This window comes from Aquila chrysaetos, chromosome Z (genome assembly GCF_900496995.4).
Source record: "Aquila chrysaetos chrysaetos chromosome Z, bAquChr1.4, whole genome shotgun sequence".
Classification (NCBI taxonomy): Eukaryota; Metazoa; Chordata; class Aves; order Accipitriformes; family Accipitridae; genus Aquila; species Aquila chrysaetos.
In genome coordinates, this window is record NC_044030.1 from 43,656,671 (window position 1) to 43,679,184 (window position 22,514).

General features: G+C 36.7%; 1 protein-coding gene across 5 annotated transcripts in view; it reads left to right on the plus strand.

Annotated features, from left to right (window-relative positions):
* Window positions 1–22,514, plus strand: part of RASEF (RAS and EF-hand domain containing) — a 50,457-nt gene that overhangs the window by 22,279 nt on the left and 5,664 nt on the right. For 2 of the 5 annotated variants that reach the window (XM_030005537.2, XM_030005535.2), the window contains exons 10-17: window positions 1,395–1,629; window positions 2,826–2,963; window positions 3,040–3,208; window positions 4,180–4,261; window positions 5,113–5,227; window positions 6,049–6,168; window positions 7,183–7,259; window positions 9,226–9,264. In XM_030005537.2, coding sequence (XP_029861397.1) covers window positions 1,395–1,629; window positions 2,826–2,963; window positions 3,040–3,208; window positions 4,180–4,261; window positions 5,113–5,227; window positions 6,049–6,168; window positions 7,183–7,259; window positions 9,226–9,264 — 975 coding nt within the window. Of the gene's footprint in view, window positions 1–1,394; window positions 1,630–2,825; window positions 2,964–3,039; window positions 3,209–4,179; window positions 4,262–5,112; window positions 5,228–6,048; window positions 6,169–7,182; window positions 7,260–9,225; window positions 9,375–12,895; window positions 15,015–22,514 lie in introns of those variants that run through there. The other 3 variants (XM_030005538.2, XM_030005536.2, XM_030005539.2) reach the window with 3 other exon arrangements.

The following is a 22,514-nucleotide window of genomic DNA, read 5'->3' on the forward strand; positions in this document are numbered from 1 at the left end:
CTGCTGTCTCCATGTGAGATGTGTTTGCTGGCTGTAAAATTTTGCTTGTCACAAACTGATTCTCTCTGCTGAATGCAGATAAAAACCAATTCCCCTCTGTTGGACCCTCTGCAAATTGAGAGGCATCTGCTACTAAGCTGCATATTACGTTGAGTAATTTTCTGAAGGGGTGACTAAAACCTCTCTGGAGGCTTAGCGATGTCTTTCTGTGTGAATATTTATTAGTAACTGCCACATGGTGCAATCCTTGCATTCCCACAAAAGCAAGAAGTGCAAGCTACTTTAGAAGAAAGTTTATGTGGTAGGAATAAAACTTACTCTTAACAAGTGTGACTTAGTAGTATTAAAAGACAGAAGGAGATATGAATGTCCCCAAACCTGTTCATTTTCAGTACTTTGTCTGTCTCCTGACATCAGATCAGCCCCTCTGGCAGCAAACTATCTTTACAAGGATTGATGCTGACCTTGTCTGTTCTAGCAGTTTAGTGCTTCACATCCATACCCAACAGGACAGAGCCAAACTGGTTCTCTCTTCTCCACTGTGACTTGGAGACCATTTCTATCTCACTTTAATTTGTGCCTGTCCCTGTCCTGCTACAGGAGCAGGATAATGACTGTAGCCATAGTAAACTTTTTTGATTCTTTTAAGATTCACTCTATTAATCTTTCTTTTCTGTAGTTTCATTTACACAAATAAAAACTAATTTTTTTTCTGTAAGCCATACTGTCGTTGCTGCATCCATTTAAATATTTTTATATGTTATAGCATCCAGAATGGAAAAAAAAAAAAAAGGCTTTTGAAGGAAGGGTGAAAGAAAGGACTTTTGTGTAAAACCTTAAGTTTTCCGTAGCCTACCAAACTGTAAGAAAACATGTTTCAGTGACTTCTTCCACCATTACTGATCTCCTGAACCTGGTTACCCCCTTTTCTCTATTTATAGCTGTTACTTATTGGCCTGTGTGCATCTGTGAGAAAATGCATTCATTTCAGTTAGATACAGTATTTCAAGGTCATTTTATGTGTCTTAGAATAGGCCAAAATTAGCTAAACCATCAACTATCATCTTCTGCCTTTGATGTCTTCATAGTACATAATTTTCTGAATCTTTTTTAAACAATTATTTTTTCTGTGTATGAATAAATAGACATTCTTACTGAGACTTGGAAGTCATCATCAATAACATAGTTTATATAATTTAATCTTAGCATCCTAAGAGATATGATTGAAAAAGAAATTATTTAGAAAGGCAAAATAGGCATTGACATATGTCTGAAACTGTATAGTTAGCATTTCTAAGTATTGACTGTTCCAGAATGGCTCCAATTCTGTTGGGAAAAACAATTGTGGAATACTTTTTTTTTTTTCTTCCCCCCTCCCAATATTTTCATATTAGATCATCTCATTCTTCTTGTGTGGATGAAGATTATGATTCTTTAGCCCTTTGTGATCCTATGCAAAGGATAAACTATGAAGTTGACAGCTTACCTGAGAGCTGTTTTGACAGTGGTTTGTCTACCCTGAGAGATTCAAATGAGTATGATTCAGAAGTGGAATACAGACATCAAAGGATTTTTCAAAGGTCACAGTGTATGCAAGAAAGCTTTGGTGGTGATGCTTCTGATACAGATGTGAGTGCCAGACTTATTCCTTCTCTGAGAAAGACCTTTGGCTGGAGACAAAATTAGTTTCCTGTTTTTAAAATGAAATGGATCTTTTCCCATAGGCCAGTTAAAACTGAGTATTTGGGTTATATGTGTTTAAATAAGATTAGTGACAATTATTTGGAGACTGCATAAACAGTTACTGCTCTTTGATGTAAAATGTTTGTTTTGACATTTTTTATAGGTTTTTCAGGTAATAATTTCATTTTTTCAAGTAGATGTAGTTTTTGAAGGTTGTTAAACAGCATGCAGACAGGAGCCCATTTTTTAATGATTAAAAAGCAGATACTATAGAAGTAAAATAGGTTTCTGTTCACTTTCTCTTACTATGCTGTGACAATGAATGAAAAAATCACATATATGAGAAAAAGAATACTGTTAGTGCATACATTGACTTACACAGTAAGTCTCAGAGAATTTAGAAATGTAGGAAGGTGTTATTGTGTCCATTTTGTTGTTAGTAAAATGGAGGGCTTTACTGATCATAGAATCATAGAATGGTTTGGGTTGGAATGGACCTTAAAGATCATCTAGTTCCACCCCTCTCTGCCATGGGCAGGGACACCTTCCACTAGAGCAGGTTGCTCAAAGCCCCATCCTACCTGGCCTTGAACACTGAATAGCAAGACTAGTATCAAGCACAGCAGAACACAGGGTTTTTTCTAGAGCAGATCCTTTACTGTGCATTTAGTAGAGACATTTAGTCTCTGTTTGCAGTTGAAAATGCTATGAATAGTGCTGATTACAGCTGTGCTATAGCTAATTTAGCTTGAGTAGTAATAGTATAGAGACTAACGTCTTGTAGGGAAATTCTTAATTTTTGTAAAATAAGCTTTGAAATAAAGTATTTGTTTATTGTAATTATTTTTTAAGCTGAAATTTTCCATTTGGAAATTAATTTGCTCTATCTGGAAACTGTACTGAAAGCATGTATGCCAAACAGCAAACATGTTTAAGGACCAAATGTAGGCTATAGTAAACAGCAAATGTGAATAAGAACAGAATAATCACAGTATTTCGACTAGAACTGCAGAGCTCTATTTGGTCATTTATCTCTGTTTGATCCAAACTGTTGAAACAAATGTTTTAATCAATTTCATCTGTGCCTTTCCAAAAAAGCATACATTTCTCACCAGAGCTAACACACTAGCTTGTACTTTCAGGTTCCAGAGATCAGGGATGAAGAAGCATACAGTCCTGATAACACCCGTACACTATTAGACTGGAAGACCTCACAACCAGTAAGTCGAAGCAGCTCAATTGCTTCAACAAGGAAATACATATCTGCTCTCACCCCTCAGGTAACCAGTTCTTTAGCAAAAAAGAAAGAAACCCAGTGTTTGATACAGAGAATATTTTTTATATGAGTTGAAATAGAGGGGTTCTTTTTATTTTCAGTCAGATGCAACTGAATGTACTCCGAAATACCCCAGTTCAGAGAAAGCTTACAAGATTGTTCTTGCTGGAGATGCAGCAGTGGGAAAATCCAGTTTCCTTATGAGACTTTGCAAGAATGAATTTCGAGGCAATACCAGTGCAACCCTGGGTATAGTTGTTGTTCTTCTTAAAATATTAAAGTGAATTTCATTGCTGTTCTGCAGAAGTGGGTGAAAAGATCACTCTCTGTGATTGCTTGCCAGGGTTTCCTGAATATACACACGCAGTTTCTTAGGCTGTGAGATCTAATTGAGTACTAAAGCTTAGAAGTGCCTGACTGCTGTTTGGAGTGGGTAATAGGGTACTGCTCTAATTTAGTTTCTCTTTGCAAAGCACAAAGCCTGTTCCTGAGCAATACAAAGCACCAGAAAAGGGAGTTTCAGTGTAATGAACTTAGAATGTGTGTATGATCCTTTTCGCATTTTTCATTGCTTTCTTGTCTTCTCAGCTCTTTCCTCTTTCCTTAGTATTTCATACTATCCTTTGATGTCTTTCATACCATTTTTTTGTCTCCATTTCTTCAAAGTGTTATTGAAGCTTTGGTTTAAATGCAGCTGGAGGGATTTCTGACTAACTTGTTGGGTATATTATTATAGCTGTCAGCTAACAAACTTGTCTTACTGATTCCAAAGCCTGAATTTTTGTCTTCCAATCAGATCATAGTTATATATTTGTTTTATTGCCTCTGAATTAGGATTTTTGTTCTAATTTATCTTTTTCTTCCTTGGCATTTGAAATAAAGTCTGTTTTATAAAACACTTTCTCTTCTTCCATAAGACTGTTTAGCAAAATAAAGCAGAGAGAGATCTTCTTGCTTGCTGGTCATAATGCCAGATTTGTATCCATGCTTCTGGGAAAATGTATGGGTAAAATATTTCTTTAAATGTTTTTCTAAAGACAAATTAAATATGTTCAGGCAATTATTGTGGTTCAAGGCTATGTGAATGACTGAAATTTCATAATCTATTAAGAGATGAATCTTGAAATAACTGTTGTATATGGCACATAATTTTTCATTTTCTGTGGGGTTTTTTAGGTTATTGATGTTTTTTATTAGACTATATGCATTATTCTTTTCAGGTGTGGATTTTCAAATGAAAAGACTAATTGTTGATGGAGAACCTACAGTGCTACAACTGTGGGACACAGCTGGGCAGGAAAGGTCAGTGATTCTCTGCACTTATATAATTTCAATTGGTTTGTTTCTAAAAGATGTTTGCCTTTTTTCATCTAGGTGAAAAAAATTCTGCTAAATATTATATGGTTCTATAGTAAGTTGGTATGGCCATACGTAAATGTCTATAAACAGATGTGATTTTACTCTGCTGAGACCCCAGGACAGGTGGAATGTTTATTTGTTACCTTTGGTGATGCCTGAGGTAATCTTTTCTCTTTGTAGAGAGAAATAATTGAGGTTCACCATGGCGTTTATTAATTAAATCCATATGTCCCTCTCTTGCAATACAAAAAGATGGAGTAGATGTACATTGTTTCTTCTGGTTTTAGTCTTTAGCTTTCTTTGTCCTTACAGACCTGTATTTCTGAGCAGGCTTTATCTTAAAGACTCCCTTCCCTTCACCCTCTTCTCCTCTTCTTTCCTTTAAAGTCCTGATCCTGATTTGCAGTGTATGAAAAGTTCTTCCCAAAGACTTTAAAAAGACTTACGGCAAAATTGTACAGATTGCTGAATGCATATCCAAGGTCCTTCAAATTATTGTGTAGAGTTTCCTCAAAATCCTATGACCTCCTTACTTGAGAGCCGTTGCTTCTTTACTGACAGCTTTTGGGGCTTAAGAGGTTAATCCAACACCTTGGAAGTCAGTTTAATCTGTTCATTGACCAAATCAGCAGTTTTCAAGAACCACTTTCGAAAGAAGCTGTGAGAGAACTCATCTTGTAGTGTGGAGAGAATCTTATTCGGTAGTGCAATAAAGTAATGCTGTGTTCTTAATGATGTTAAATTGACTTCTTTTTTGATAATGTGGCCATATGCAAATCTCTTTTTTCTGAAAGATTCCGAAGTATTGCTAAATCATACTTCAGAAGAGCAGATGGTGTCTTACTGCTATATGACGTAACGTGTGAAAAAAGCTTTCTTAATGTGCGAGAATGGGTGGATATGATCGAGGTAAGACCCTTGAGTATATACAGCTTACAAACTACATTTCACTCCATTGTTAACCATATTATTTATAAAATTTGAGTATCTGCATATTGGAATTAACCAGACTGCAGTCTCTCATAGAAGTAAAAGCTACATGGAAGTCCTAAACGTATCCTGATGTATTCAGTTAGTTAGTGTTAAAACTGATACATCTTTTTGTATAAAAGGGTATCATGTAATCACATTCTTCCCATTCACTTCCTTTTGAAATGAACATGAGAGCCCATCTCAGATATCCTCTTGTGGATGGCTTGAGTATTCCTTGGAGTCTTTGCATTTTAAACCAATATGTTAGATTCTGTAAATTAGCTATAATTCTAGTGAAATTTTCAGTATTTCTTCCTACTATTACTTCTTGTTTGTTTATTTGAATACAAATTTGCATTTGATGAAAAGGGTTTTTCTCTCGGACCAGAGGCATTTATTTAATAGGAGGGAAAGTGATAAGCAAAATCCTTAATCATCTTCTGAAAGCTATTTTTTAATCATAGTATATGATTTGGTCACTTTTCTCATAGTAATTTTGTCACATAGCATTTGGACACAGTAGTCATTTCCATTAGATTAACTTGACGCATTAAATTCCTTGTTGGGAAACAGGGTTTATGGGAGTGGAAGCATATCTTTGCAGGCTGATGTTTAAGCTGGCTGTTTAAATATCAACTACCTCATGAAAAGTTCTCAGCATGACTTTCATAATTTGTTATTTTTTGTCATTTTTGGTGCTAGTTACTTTTTTGTATTCTGAGTGTTCTAGCAGTAAGGAAATAAAATCCTCTTTACAGGATGCAACTCATGAGAATATTCCAATTATGATGGTGGGAAACAAAGCAGATCTCCGCCAAGCCATTACAGAACAAGGGCAAAAATGTGTGCCTATGAAGTATGGAGAAAAGCTGGCTATGGTAAGGTCCAAGTCTACCTCTTTAGGATAAAATGGTCTTAAGAACTTTAATCTGAAAACCATGTGAGAAACTGGTAAACAAAAGTAATTTTCTGGTCGTTTGTTCAAATCTATTAAATAGGATTCATGGATACTTTTCACGAAAACTGTCCTATTTTGGTGGTGTTTGCTGGGCTAAATCACATCTTGGTGTCTACTAAGCTGAACTTCGTTATTGGCTGGGGTAGTCTTCTCAGTCTTTATGGTGAAAAACTGAATGGACTAGGAGACTGAGTTTTTCTGCTGCCAAAGAGAAATTGCCAGTGCAAACATGAAGCACACTAGTGAGCGTATGAGGCTTTTCACCTGGTTTGTGTCTGTCTAGCTTTTGAGTGGAATATTTTCATCTTCAAGAGACTGCCTTGTACTCCTGCCACGTCTGCAGAAAGAAAAAAGAAACTCTCTGCTATAAATAGAAGTGTGGACAAGTTTTTTGCATGTATTTATATGGGGGATGAAGAATGCACATAGCCTGTGTTTTGCGGAAAAAAATGTAGAATCTAGAGTCTTGAGTTGCTGAGTGCTTGTGCAATTGATTGATTATACCACGGCAGATATCTTATCTGTTACTTATGGAATGATATTTCTGGTTAACCTAGAATACCAGATGCTGTAGTTTATGAGTAGGTAACAAGCTGGATTCAGTAACCTGTCCTAGCAACTCTTTTCCTATTTTGCAATCTTGTGGAAAAGAAGATTGAGTTTGGACATTAAGCCTATGATGTGGTTTTCATTCAGTTTGTTAATTCAGAATATAGTGAATGTAAAAAAGATACAGTTAAGAAGCAATTACTGTTTTTTTCACAGTACTAAAGTGAATATATTGGAGAATGAAGAGTACCAGAAGAAATCCTGTTCATTTAAACGTGTGTCATCTTTCTTTGTGTTATTGAGGAAACCATTTGTGATTGAATATACATATTCACATGGGAACCATTTCAGATTAGTTGGCTTAACATTTTATTTTTACTCACAGACTTACAGTGCACTATTCTGTGAAACAAGTGCTAAAGATGGATCTAATATTGTAGAAGCAGTTCTTCATCTTGCTCGGTAAGTAGCCATGTTTTTATTTTCGAAAGAAAGCATCTGAGTATGTTTTGTAAAAAGGACATTATATGTGAATATACATACAGAGACACACATATGCATTTAAAATTGTACCAGTATCAAATTCAACAAACAAAATTTAAAAAAGAATACCATGTTAAGTCTTTATAGATAAATGCAAGACAGGATTTATTCTCGGTTTAATCAAGTAACATTTTTGCCTGCAAATGTTACAAAGCTGTCTCAATAATTAATATTTAAATTAGAGCTCAGTTATGGAGCTCACAATTTTAAAACCTGTTTGGTGAATGAATTAAATTTTTCAATGATACATGGATTTACTTTCTTAATTATTTCTTAAATTAATTTCAAGTATGTATAATTCTATGTATAATTAATTCTTAATTCTTTCACATATATTACTATATATTCAGTTTTATTACTGACCATTCTAATCCCACATATTTTCTTTGATGTCCCTTTCTCTAAATTATTTAAAATATAGAAATTCTGATTATATCCATTTAGCAACCTGGTATTTCTGTGATAATGTGTGAGCCAAACATTACACTTCTATTAACTTTCCCAACCATTCTTGGTTACAATATATTTTTGAAAGGCTGGCAGTATGTAATGAATCCTCAGACTCTGGTTTTTTCAGTTTAGTATGTGGAGCTCAAGGCCAGAATTACAAACCATATTCATGTGATTTTTGCAGCAGCCTAAAGTAATGATCAAATTTTTCACATTTGGTCAGTATTTGATTATTTGTTACTAAAATACTACTGATTAACATGGCTTGAATACAAAACACTGGCTTTCTAGAGAGGATCATTTCTTCTTCACAAGGGACTTTCAAGTCCTTATTTCCAGGAAAATGCATCCGTCAGATGCAGCAAGAACATAGGCATTCATTTGTCTGTCAGTGTCAATGTGAAGTTAACTACTGATTTGTTAAATGACTCATTTCCAAGAACCTGGCCATGAATGCAGCAGTGGATTATGAAATTAGAGAACATACATACACAGTTATATAACATTAATCACAGTTGGAAAATTATCTCTAATGTTTAAATGTGATAACTTTGTTTTAACTGTTTCAAAGATAAAAAGTGTTTTGGCAGTTGGAGCCTGTCTTTTCAGAATGTAAAAAAAAAAAAAAAAAAAAAAAAAAAATCGGTATTTTTCTTCACAAGGTTCACTGATTCTGAAATGGTCTAGACATTACCTAGAACCTTGGTCTGGAATGGTTGGCTGCAATTTCTTTACCCAAGTCTTAGTAATTTGTATTCTTTGAAAGAAGCATTTCATTTTGAAATAAAAATTTCTAAATGAACATTTCATTACTGTTATATTGAATAATACAGTGTTCTGAGGGGAGCTTCATGAATTTTTTCTACTAATATGACAAGGACTTAAATTTTTTTTTATATATATATATGAAAGCAAGAAATTTTAGAGTTGGTTTTTGACATTCTAAGGGGCCTGTAGTGAGAATACAGCTCAATAATCACTCCTACATACACAACTTTTAAGTCTGCATTTATAATAAAACATTCAACAATGTGTGTTTTTCCTCTGAGGGTAAATTTATACTTGAAATTGCAGTTATTTAATTTTATACTTTCAGCTATGAATATATTCTGTTTCTGTGGTAATATACTGAAGCAAGCAAATTAAAGAAAAATGATCAAAAGAAAAGGGAAAACAGAACATTGTGGAGTTATTACATATCAGAAATTATTACATTTCTGTCACTAACTGTGATTTGTATAGAAATATTGATATGATTCCCAAATTGGAAACTTATGAGACATGCTGATTCTGTGCACTTTAAACCATAGTTTTAACCATGCAATAGATGATGGTAAGCTCTGTAGGATGTACTGGGAGAAACAGAACAGTGAATATGAACAGAAATATATTAATTGAGTGCATTTTTTTGTTTGTTTGTTTGGGTTTTTTACAGGGAAGTACGAAAACGAAGTGATAATCAAGATGATACGAGGTCAGTAACCAGCCTGGCTGGGACACCTGTCAAAAAATCAGCACTCACGAAAAACTGTTGCAATGTTTAAGTGACAGATACTTCTCCTGACCTAAATAACTTGTATATTTGAAAAAAAAAAAATGAAGGATTTTAATAATGCGTTCTTTTTATCGTGGATTTATACATCTGTGTATTTAGAAATTGCACATCATGTTAAAAATCCAGACTCTACTTTCTACTCATTCACATTTGTGCACTTGCTTTGCCTCATAGGCTCTGGTTTTGCTTTTCTTAAGTAATGTAAGTCAATGAAGTGAGTCACTGCATACAATATTGTAACATATTTTATCTTCTTTACCTGCTTGTTTCTTTATGGGCTCCGTATTTCTTACATACAGAACATGATAATATCAAATATCACTCATAGGAAAAGAAAAATTTACAGCTTCAATTAATTTAATCTCTTTTTGCTCATGTCTGCTTATCTATTTTTTTGAAGGCCTTAAATTATATGTTGATAAAACATTTCCCAAGAAACTCCAAACCATTAAAGGGTTGCCTAGATCCAAGTAAACCTTAAGTTCGGGGCATGAAGCAGAATGGTCTGTGTTGGGAGAAGACAGTGTGGGTGCATGTGGTTCTGGTATGATTTTGCAGAGGTTGGCAAGTTAGAATTTATTTAATTATGGGAGTTGGGGTTTGATTCAGAACTGAGAAGTAGACTTTACATCTGATCCTACACAGCTCAGAAGTGAAAGGAACATTTGCATGGACCATTACCATTCAAAATTCCAGAGAGACTATAATACCTGTGATATGTAGGATTACCGAGATGAGTTAATGATCCAATACCTGCCTGTTTGTTTAGACTAGGTCATTATTAGTATTACAGACAGATATGGGTTGTAATTTTCCCTTGTTTTTCAAATGTCTTCCATTCAGACACTTATTGAGGGATTGTAAGAGTACAGAGGAGTCTGTTTTAATGGATATACTTATGCATTGTTGAAGTTTTAAACCTGCAGGTGAAAGAATTGCTGCACATGCACAAGCACCTGTATGAAGTGTTCATTAAAAAAAGTCCCTGAAATGAACAGCAACTACTTACCTTAGTGAGAATTCCTTTGCCTAATTTTAGGAAAACTCTGAGAATCCCACCAGGTGGTAGCTTTAGGTGACGTCATCTCTAAAAACTGAGTTACTATTACTTATAATAAATAGTTCCCAACAGTCCTATAGTGTAGTAAAAATTGTAGGTATTTCTACAGTAAACAATCATGATCCAATTCTTCTCAGCTTTCACTAATTTTGATCGGAATGGGGTAGGGCCCCTTCAGAGCCTGCAAACTGCTTCAATCTTTTCCGTGTGTATTAATGAAACATCTCCAGGCTGAAACCTAGCTCAGTAAATCAACCTTGGATAAAGTTTTATGGACTGATTGGAAACCCATATGACTAGCAGCTGTTACTGCATTTTGTCAGCACTATATCTGAACACTATATAGACTGTGTTCTGTTATCAGTTTTATAAAATGTGGAGTTCTCAGAAACAGGATGGTTCCTCATTTAAAAAGACATACGGTTTCAAAGCAGGAAGAAGCAGTGGTTTTAGGCATCCTTTGAAACCTCTAGATCAGAGCAGCTAATCCTCAGGTAACTATCTGAAAGCTTGTTCTTCTCAAGACAGAGAAATCTAGTGCCAGAAGGGATAAGTGTCATGGTTTAACCCCAGCCAGCAACTAAGCACTGCACAGCCACTCACTCACTTTCCCCCCGCTCCCAGTGGGATGGGGGAGGGAATCAGGGAAAAAAAAAAAAAAAGTAAAACTCATGGGTTGAGATAAGAACAGTTTAATAGAAGAGAGAAGAAGAAACTAATAATGATAATGATAACAGTAATAAAATGACAACAGTAATAATAAAAGGATTGGAATATGCAAGTGTTGCACAATGCAGTTGGTCACCATCCGCTGACTGACACCCAGTCAGTCCTGGAGTGGTGATCCCCCCAGCCCCACTCCCCCCAGTTCCTATACTAGATGTGACGTCCCATGGTATGGAATACCCCATTGGCCAGTTTGGGTCAGGTGCCCTGGCTGTGTCCTGTGCCAACTTCTTGTGCCCCTCCAGCTTTCTCACTGGCTGGGCATGAGAAGCTGAAAAATCCTTGACTTTAGACTAAACACTACTTAGCAACAACTGAAAACATCAGTGTGTTATCAACATTCTTCACATACTGAACTCAAAACATAGCACCGTACCAGCTACTAGGAAGACAGTTAACTCTATCCCAGCTGAAACCAGGACAATAAGACACTTTATTTCAGTATATTGTACTTCAGCCTTAGAAGAGAAAACATGTTTGGTGTCCTTTTTGAAGTACTAAGGGAATCTTCACACACTACCTTATTCCACAGAGGAGGCTTTAATGTTGTAGCATATTCCCACCCAGCAGTACAAGAGGCCTCACTCATCCTGAGACTTACCTGGAGCATGTGGCAGAGAATGAAGGAGGAGATGCAGGTGTACCAGAAATATGCCTGGTCACATATGTATTGTTTACTATTAACCCTGTATTATTTAAACAAGAAAATTACAGTTGTAATTAGCTTCTCTGAGGAGAAAACCATGCTTAACTGAGCGCATTGATGAGGGCCTCTTCTGTGTTTGTGTATAAAAGCTTCTCTTTCTCCAAAGGAGTGAAACGGAAGTGGAATTAATGTAGGTTGTACTTGCAGATAGTTCTTCCTGCAGCAGTAGGGAGGAGAGGGGGAGATGATCCAGGGCTTGCTTTTTAAAGTGTAAGCTTACAACATGTAGGTGTTTGCATTTTCTCAGGATGAGAAGGTCATGATTATAAGCTGTTACTTCCGTTCCAAAATATTGCTCCTTCAGTGTTATTAACTTCTGCTAACTTGCAGGGCTTAGACTGAGGATCAGTGTTCTATGTGTGTCTCCTGAACCACAGTGTTTGACCAGCTCTGTGGTCTTGGCCTGCAGTAAATGAGGTGAAATATGTTTGCCTAAACCTTATTGACAACCCTGCATGAGTGAAAAGTTGGGTAAAGAGAATCACATAAATTTATTTGCAGGAAGGATTTCTGGAAGTGGTTTCGTCCCATCTCCCAAGCACCCAAGCAGAGATGGACTGTTGCCAGCCCTGGATCAGGTTAGCTGTGGGTTTGGCTAGCCAGGCTATGAAAATCACCAAAGACAGAGATATCACCACCTTTCTGGGCAACCTGTTCCCCTGCTTGCACTCCTCTTCTGGATAAAAATTTCTCTCCATGTCCAACCTCGGTTTCCCAAGTGGCTACAAATTTGTAGCTGTTTCCCATCATTGTATCCTCTCCTGCTACCAAGAAGAGTTTGGGTGTGAATTTGGTAACTCCCCTTTCACTATCTGTAGGCTATTAGATCCTCTTTGGCCTTCTCTTCACCAGTATAATAACATCATGAGGTACCTCTTGCAAATGTGGGTTCCACGTCCCAGAGTTAGCATCGTGCGTGCATGTGCAGTAATTGCTTTCATATCTAAGATTCTTACCACACAGAGCGCGCCATGTGAATATCCATGCCTGTAGAGAGCCTGCCTGAAGGATGTGAGTTCACAGACATGCCTTCACACCTATTTTTTTTCTCTCTGCAGGACTGGGCCATTGGTATTTTGGGTACTGCTTTTTGTTCATTTTAATGACCAAAATCTCTCTTGTGTTTGACCAGATTATATAAACTGAATCCCTTTTTTTAAGCTCTAATTTTTATGTGTCATGTAAAGCAACTTTCATTTGAAACTGTGTTGTTTTTTAAATAAGATTCAGGGTTAGAAACTGTTAATAAAGTTTTACCTTGGAGTAGTTTTATGTTCAATGTCTAAATTATTAAAAAAGCTCTACCAAATGGGGATATAGCTGTAGCTCAGTTGGAACTGGTTTTAGAAATCCTATGATGATCAGCTCCATCAAGTCTGAATATTCATATAATACCATGTAGAATTCATGTTATAAAGCAAAGAACTTGGAAAACAATTATTTAAATATCGAAATGAAAGCATGTATCTAACGTGGAAATAATGAATATGTAAAGTTTTCTGTTGGTTTGCTTTGAAAGGTTACCTTGCCTTCTACCTAAAATGTAAAATGGCAAACATCAGCTTTATGTTCTGACATGGTTGCACTATTGTACTTCAGATGTTTTTATGGTTTAGTTTAGTACATAAGAACTATTCATTTAATTGCACAATGTTGTTTTTTTAGTTAGTGGATGTGTCCCTTAATACATGTATTTATTTGAAAAGGAAAGGCCTTTCGTGTTTTTCCTCATGATCTGTAAATAAATTATTTTTATTTAGTTGACATGGAAGTATTATTTTATCCTGTATTGTTTCTGACCCTTTTAAATTATGGCGTAGTACACGTTTGTGAGGCAATAATTTCTGTAAGTCACTCTGAAAATGTTTTGATTACATAAGTTCTTGTAACCACTTTGCACCTGTTTAACACACATTAGTGGCTTAAGAAAAGCTGCAGCTTCTTTTAATTGTTCTTAGAAGTACAGTTATGGCCTTACATGGTTTAAGTATTTTTCTGTGTAACTATTTTTGTGTTGTCTACAAAATCCTCTGTTATTTTAGGAAAAATAAATTACAGTTTTAAATCTGTATAGCCTGTTAAAATGTATTCCATTCCAAGGAAAATATCTACAGGCCACTCATGCAAGGAGCATCATGTAGATGTGCACCCATGCAGATCCCCAATTAAGCTAATAGGTTCTGTGCTACTACAGACAATCTGTTCATATATAGATCCTTTTAAAGAGATTTTCTTTTTTCCCCAATCTACTGCTGTACAACAATGCTAGGTAACTTTTTAGGGAACAAGACTTCAGTGAAAGATCCCTAATTCATAAACGAAAGGGACGTATTTTTTCATATAGTCAAGGCACTTTATTATATTACAAAGAAACCTACTTCCAAGAGGTTTCTGACTGTATTAGGTAATCCAATATCTCATATGCAGTTCAAATACCCTTACCACTACCCCTGCCAGATTTGATACAGCATGTAATGCTATCCCTCTGACCCTGTCCAGGATACTTATGGATGGAGAAGCTTTTTTACAGCCCTAGTTATTTTAGTATTTCTCTCCCGCTGTATTACTATGAAGCCTAATCCTTTCTTATTGGTATCCTTAGGACTGGTAACATCAATATTCATCATTATTCTTTTTTTTTTTTTTTTTTCACCTATCTTGCTTTGTGAGAAAACTCTTCTTATGGTAAAAGAAAATTTGACTTAGATATGTGGAACGTAGGCTCAAATGTGTTAGTTTGTAAAAAGAAGTCCTTTTTCTACAATTTCTGCTCTTTGAGTTATGGCTATAGATAACTGGGTTTATAGGAAATTAGTCATTAGGTGGCTGAGTAACAAATAAACCCAAGCTGTGAAGGTTTCCTACTGAATATAAAGTTAAGTATTTGAAATAGTAATGTATTTTCATACTAGTATGAGGAAGAAATTCAGTGCCAATTGCGTGTGCCAACTTCTAATAAAAGTCTGTGTATTAGATAAGAAGGCTCTAAATTGTGAAAACTTTTGAAACTTTTAATTTATACTGTTTACAAGTAGAAGTGTGGTGTTCATGCAGTTTGTTCCTCCTCAAAACTACAGATCACTGCATTCACTGTAATTTTGTACATATATATATGTTTAAAAAGAACTACCCATTTTTGGTATTACAAATTGCTGTATAATAAAATGTTTCAATAGCCATACTTCTTCAGTGTATTTTCTTTTTGTAAGTGCTTGTGAGCAGCAGTCCGGCATAGCATCTGTGACCTGCCAGCTTAATGTCATTAGGGTTCACCAGTTTCTATGGCCAACAGCATGAAACAGTGATGCAACCACTGGTATCTCTGGCTGCCTCTGACTTCTAAGCCTCAATGAACAGTCATCAGCTTACATCTGAGCTGAGAGCTGTCCTTCCTGTGAGTCCCGAATAAGTCTTGAAATTATGATGCTGTATCTGTTTACAGAGATGCTTTAGCCTCTCTGACTCTAACCACTAATATATGATATAGGTGAGGTAAGAAAGAAAAGAAAAAAGTAGCCAAAAGTAATAAGCCTATTGCAAATATGCTCTATATAAGGCTCTACACCTCAAACAGAAAATACTTAGGGGTCCATATGTCAAAGAAAAACTGCCCCAAAACCCAAATTAAAAGCTGCTTCAGGTAAAATTGGCAGCTTTAAATGTTATCATAGAACCATTTAGGTTGGAAAAGACTTTTAAGATCATTGAGTCCAACCATAAACCTAACACTGCCACGTCCACCACTAAACCATGTCCCTAAGTGCCATGTCTACACGTCTTTTAAATACCTCCAGGGATGGTGACTCAACCACTTCCCTGGGCAGCCTGTTCCACTTCCCTAGTCCTGCTGGCCACAGGGTTTCTGATACAGACCAGGATGCTGCTGGCCTTCTTGGCCACCTGGGCACACTGCTGGCTCATGTTCAGCTGGCTGTTGACCAATACCCCTGTGTCCTTTTCTGCCAGGCAGCTTTCCAGCCACTCTTCTCCAAGCCTGTAGCGCTGCATGGGGTTGTTGTGACCCAAGTGCAGGACCTCATACAACTGGCCTTGGCCCATGGATCCAGCCTGTCCAGGTCCCTCTGTAGAGCCTTCCTACCCTCAAGCAGATTAACACTCCCACCCAACTTGGTGTTGTCTGCAAACTTACTGAGGGTGCACTCAATCCCTTTGTCCAGATTGTTGCTAAAGGTACTAAACAGAACTGGCCCCAATACTGAGCCTTGGGAAACACCATTTGTCACTGGCTGCCAACTGGATTTAACTCCATTCACCACAACTCCTTGAGTGCTGCCATCCATGTTGGATAGGCAATAGGAACTTAAAAACACTTTGTTGTCTGGTATCTTCTTGCAAATATATTCTTAATAAGTACAATACTCAAAATACTGAATATACTCAATTTTAATAAAAAGTAAGGTAGTTGAGAACAATCTAAGAGAGGTATCACAGATTTTTAAGTTAGTCCTTAGATCTACTGGCAGAACTGCTGTGGTGTATGTTCCTAGGCTTCAGAACAGCTGCTGCTTTGCTGAGTACTGCTGACATGTGCCCTTGCAAAGTTTTGACACCTTGTTCTCATTGATGAGATGAGTTTAGAGTGGCATTGGGTAGTAGTACACTGTGTATCTCTTTTTGTTTCTAGGCTTGGAGTGAAACTTTGACCTTCTCTTTGGCAGTTCTCAAGGAATTTTAGATTTGCTTGAGTTGGTTTTTGTAGCTACTCTGAAGTCCATAAAGGCATTATGTTCTCATGCATATAAACCTCCGATTTAATTGGAGTTAAGGCAACAGAAAAAGTGTGGCTTGGGACAGCAGGCATAGTGTGAGAGCAAGTCCTATTTTTCAAAGCTCATATGCAGCTTCACTAGTGATTGGATCTGGAGCTAAAGCATGAATGTGTGCTCCTTTCTGCCACAAAGCAATAAGCCCTGAAAGGATGGGCTGGGGTGTGTGTCACTACCAAAATGCTCTTTTCAAAGCCTGAACTCCTTTCTTTTAGATCACAAAAGTAATAAGTAAGACAGCATATTTAATTTTCATATTAATTTTCCTCTTTAGGTATTTTCCTCCCTTATTTCTGTAACCTATTCTTCCCATGGCTATAAAAGTAGTAAGAATTAGCATGTAGGTTTGCCTTTTTTATAATTTGCACAAATTAAAAATTATTGTTGAAACTGAAACATTTAGCCATATTTAATACCTGATACTATCAGCATATAATCAGAAACAATTTTTATAGTCCTACATTAGGGGGCTATATCTTCTTACTGGTATCATGGTCAGTGGGGAATCTAGTTCATAAGCTAGTGTTGTAATCCAAGGAAAATGAGATGTGCAGCAATGAAAGTTGATCTTCTTACTGCAACTAAAAATGCTCACCTGGTAGTTTTCTATTTACACTTTTCTATTACTTTGTGCAAATAATCACTTTGCTAAGAACTTGCTATTTTCCTTTTGGAAAAGGTCTTTTTTTGATCTTATTTAAAAATAGGGGAAAAAAAAATCAAAGATGGAATCAAGGATAGAATCCTTAAAAGAATGGAGAAAATCCTCCTTGTGAGTTGCTTATTTCTTCCTCTCCCCACCTCCAACTGTGAATTTCCATGAGGAAAAATGTTAAAAGTGTTGGCACCAGAATAAAAGAGCAATGGAAACATTTAAGATAGAGGGAAACAGAAAAAAAAGGCCAAAGCTACTATATTTAGAACAGAATACTGGTTGCCTCATGGCTTTTTTTCTTCTGAAAGTAGCTTTCTGCTTTAGTCTGTATCCATTCCTGTAGAGTGTTTCCTTTGTAGTTCTTAGGGAATTGTTCTGTTCATGTCACAAACATATCTTTACAGAGGTAATTGTTATTGGAGTTGTCAGAGAAAATCTTCAGGCATTTTGCAGTAAATTTGTGACAAAAGTTCCCTTTATCAGTTGAATAAGTCAAAGTGCCTGAGATTTGGATTGATTCCACTGAACAAACTCACTTAACCTCTATATACTGAATAGATGCACATTCTAAGATAAAATAATGGAGCAAATTAACTGTGTGAAAGATGTCAAACTAAAACTAGGCCTGTGAGAGCAGACGGTGCTGTATTTAAACTGTGTATAAGTGATGCAAATAAAAATAGAAGTTCCCTGTTTGGTAAAATATTTTAGATAAAACTAATCTAACCCCCAAACTGTGAATTACAGTAACAGTTTGTGAAGTAGTTGGTATTTTCTAAAATATTCCTGCTAGACTTCATTTTACCCCAAACTGACGACATTGTTCTGGCACTATCAGAGCTGTAACATTAAACTTGCCTGTAACCACAGTTGTGGGTCACAAGCACAACCTTTGCGAACTCTGTAACTCTTCCCATTCTTAACCATTATCCTTGGTCAAATTGTTGGAAATCTGAACAAAGCTGTATAGATGAAATAAATTCTACTCTAAGAGATTTTAGCAAATACACTAAAATGCATATGCTTTTTGCACATTTATTTTCAAGTCATCTGAAGTGACCAAATGTGAGTGATAGTGTAAGGCTAAGCAGTGACTAGTAACCCCTTTTTGCACAGCAATATTCCGATTATGGAAAATCAGGTTTAGGGAGGTATACACATATATATGCTTATATACACATTAGAATATATATAGTCTTATTTTTCTTTTATATACACACATGCATGTGTATATATATGTATTATGTGTGCATATATGTATATGAAACAATGACTACTGTCCTTACTTTAAAAAATTAAAATTCTAGATCACAGGAGCTTTCCCATAGTGTTTTTCATAAAAGGAACAGTGACATCAGTGTCCTTGTCATCTTTTCCTATTAGTGTAAGTCTGCTCTGAATCCAAGGTTGTATCTTCCTAAGCACATCCTGGCAACTACTTTTGCCTTTGAAACCCACAGAGTATTTTCAGTGTTTTATTGCAAAGTGCTTTGGGCTACCATGCATCACAACCCGGACTAGACAGACCAGGGAGTCGTGTAGAATTTGGAATTCCCTCGGGCTGAATTAAAATAATGCAACACCAAATGATCAGTTAAACGTTTTATTCGTGGCAGAAGCAACCTGAACTTGGGAGGCATAACAGTAGGTGCGGGGGTTTCTCACAACAGGAATTGGCATGGAACTGGCTCAGTAACCCGTGTAACCCATGGTAACCATACACATGAGTTCAGGGAATAAGGAGCTCCCTCCCATTGGGTCACAAGGTTCAGAGCAGACCCCCTTGCTTTCTAGAATCCTTCTCAGAGAGGAGCCCAGGGGCAGCTGGAATCCACTCTTAGTCCCAGAACCGGTCGACAGTTTTATGTCTTAAAGGGATGAGGTGTAGGGATTATGGAAAAGGAAAGAGAAAGGGAGAACAAGACAGAGAGAGAAAAAGGAAAAGAGAAAGATTTCACCGGTCCTGGGTCCAGCATTGATCTCACCAGCCAAGGGGTCCAGTTCTGGAAGGCACATGCGTGGGGGCTTCAGTGTGTGCCCTTTTATCATCCTTGCCCCTCCCTCGGGTGGGCACTCGAACTGATTAGGCTAATTAGGTGTCATGAGTGGTTTGTGAACTTGCCCCACCACAACGTTTGAGATATTAACTCTTTTAGTCTCTCACACCATGTACATAGAATCATAGAATCACAAAATCATTTAGTTTGGAATAGACCCTTAAGATCATTGAGTCCAACTGTAAACCTAGCACTGCCAAGTCCACCACTACACCATGTCCTTAAGCACCACATCTACACGTCTTTTAAATACCTCCAGGGATGGTGACTCAACCACTTCCCGGGGCCAAGGCACTACAACAGTTTTTGCATTCTATTCTGTAACTACTTGGGAATATGAATCAGCATTTGAGTATAGAAGTGCCTCAGAATGATCCTCTCTCAAGATTTGCATGAACGATTTAGCTTGCAAGGTGGTCCCAAGGAATAAATAGTGTCTTTGCTAAAGACTTCATGGACCATTTGAGCACTACGGTTCTCACAGAATAGCTGTGCTTTTTGAAGAGGAACGTGAATAATTGGAGCAGTGAAGTGCTGTGATGGGCATAAAATCTGTCCTTCTTAAATGGGGAACATACATGGATCATTTCATGTGTGTAATGGAGAGATAGTTTTTTCTGCCTGTTAAAGAAAGACTTGTCTCTTTTTTTTTTTGAAGTGTATTTACAAGTAATGAAGTACAGGGAAGGATAGGAGTCATGAAGCCTGTGTGTAGTGGCTTTCCCAGAGTGTGATGACAAATCAAGCTTTTAAGTGAGTTCAAAATAGAACACGACACTTCCAGTGAATGGAACAAATTGGTGATGTGGAGTGTGAAATATCTTTGGTGATTAGCTACTGATAGGATTTTGTTGAATAAAAGTGGTAAAATTATACTTCCAAAGAATACATTTGAAGCTAGATGGGGAGCTTTAAAATCCAACCAGCAAAGCACACAAGTGCCTATATAACTTTGAATGAAAGAGGTATAAGCAGGTTTAACCTGGGTCTTTTTCTTTAAAGACAAGTTCTGTAAACGTTTTGTTAAGCCATAATATTTTATTAAATCCCATCTTTTTCTTACTTTTATCTTAAATTTGAGATATAGGATTTAGGCAATTGAGTAATTCATATGTCAATATTTAAAATATTTTCTTCTCGAAGGAAAGTTGTATATCCAAAAAATGTGACCAAATATTTGAAAGCCAAAAGTCAACCTGCACGGCACACCCAGAAAGGCTTACTGTTCTGCACCCAAGTCCTGGAGTTTTCTAGTTCTTGTTTTAGTCTTTTTATTTTTAACTTCTTCCTGTGTCTCTACCTGTTTATCCATCCCATACTCTCACTATCCTCCTTCCATGTTTTTTCATACCCCTCTCATTCATCCACTTCAAATTATTCATGTCTTTTCTAGGTTTTTTTTCACCCATAGCTATTCCTTTGCAAACTTCCATCCCTTCTGCTTCACTGTGATCCCAGTGCAAGTGCTGTGTCTTCTGACACTCCTGGGACTGTGTCTGCTCTGCCTCAGGGAATACTTTCTCAGACAATTATGTTATCATTTCATTGCCAACTTACTAAAGAAGAGCCCAGGTGGTAGACACTTTCTCTGAGAGTGGTTGGCATTGGTCTGATGTCAGATAGGAAAATGTGGGTAGCTGTTTTTGTCACTGATTCTTTTCAGATAAGATCTTATGGGTGGAGTAGAATAGTGTGGTGGTATCTAAAAGAGTGCACGCATGTGTCCCAGGGGTTGATTATTAGTTAGATAGCTGTTTAGTGTTTAGTGCCCTCATTTCTGCCAGGTTCATTACAGAGACAAAAGGTTGCTAATGACAGAATGAATACTTTTGCTGCATTTATCTGGGGCATTGTAGTCCTGGGTTAACCAAAACCTGGAACATGTTCTGCTAGTCAGAGCACAAGTGCATGAGAAACTGAAAGGTGTTGGCAAACTAAAAGACTGTAAAGGTGGTATGAACAAGTTGGGCTTTTTTTTCAGTATTAATCTGATTCAAGAGAGAATTTTACTGAAGCTAGTTACAGAAGACAAGTTTGCACCATCAAAAAACCTTTATGGACTCAGGACTGACTTTGGTCTTTTAGGCCTGGGTACGTGCTCTGATTGTGTTCCCCGTTCACAACATGTTTGTTTCCATTCCTCCTCACTTTGCACATTCATCTTGTTTTTTAGCAGAAAGGAAATGGGAGTGAGGTCCAGAAGAAGCTTCCCTGGAGCATCCAAGGAGCATCTGTGGTGCATGTTGTTTAGATAGAGGCTGAGAACTTGGAAAAGGCAATAGTCCGGCTCATATAAATGCACCATCTACTTAGTTTATGATCTCATTGGATCAGAGACTGACTTTCAATGTCCTGATAGTGCTAGACATAGGCCTAGGTAATGCCTTAATACAGACAACGACCCTGTAACCTTTGAACAGACTATTCCTTTTCCCATTTTGTAACCGTACTTGAGTGGCAGTAGCTTGCTTTATTAGGAAGAAATGCCAGTTTAAGGAAGTTAAATTTGAGAAATCAGCATTAATTTCATAAAGCAACCATCTCTTACTCCAGAACTTTTGAAAAATAATGGTTAATTTACTCAAGAATGGTTAACTAGCAAACATTAAGGGTGCATTAACCCTTTCCAAACCCCTTTTCCACCAAAACCGTTACACTAGTTGTATGATTATGTAGCTAGCTGCTGTAACTTGATTACATTGTTACAAATGACTGTGAAGTCTAACTGGAGGTTTAAGTCTGAAGGATTCAGACGGTCTCCACCATCTTGCTGCATGTAAACATGAAAACAAGGGTTTTCACTGTGGAGGTTTACTATGGTGTTTCAGTTTGTTATAATCTATTCCAGTTAACTGGCATTTATGCTGGTGAAGCAAATAGTTTTAAGATTTTGCATCAAGAAACTGCATCAAAGGGTATGATTTTCAGCATTTGTAATATGGACAAGGTCCCATTAGAGTTAACATCTATAAGCTAAACAAAAAACCACAGTCACAAAATATTGGAAATTTGGAACTACAGTATTAAGGACTACAAAACAACTTGTCTACCATAAAATACAGATTTTGTAAAAAAAAAACAACTTTGAATTTTTAACAAACCTTATAGTACTCATTTACTCCTACTGAAATGACGGACAATTCTGCACATGCATAATTTATGGAATGAAGACAATGAT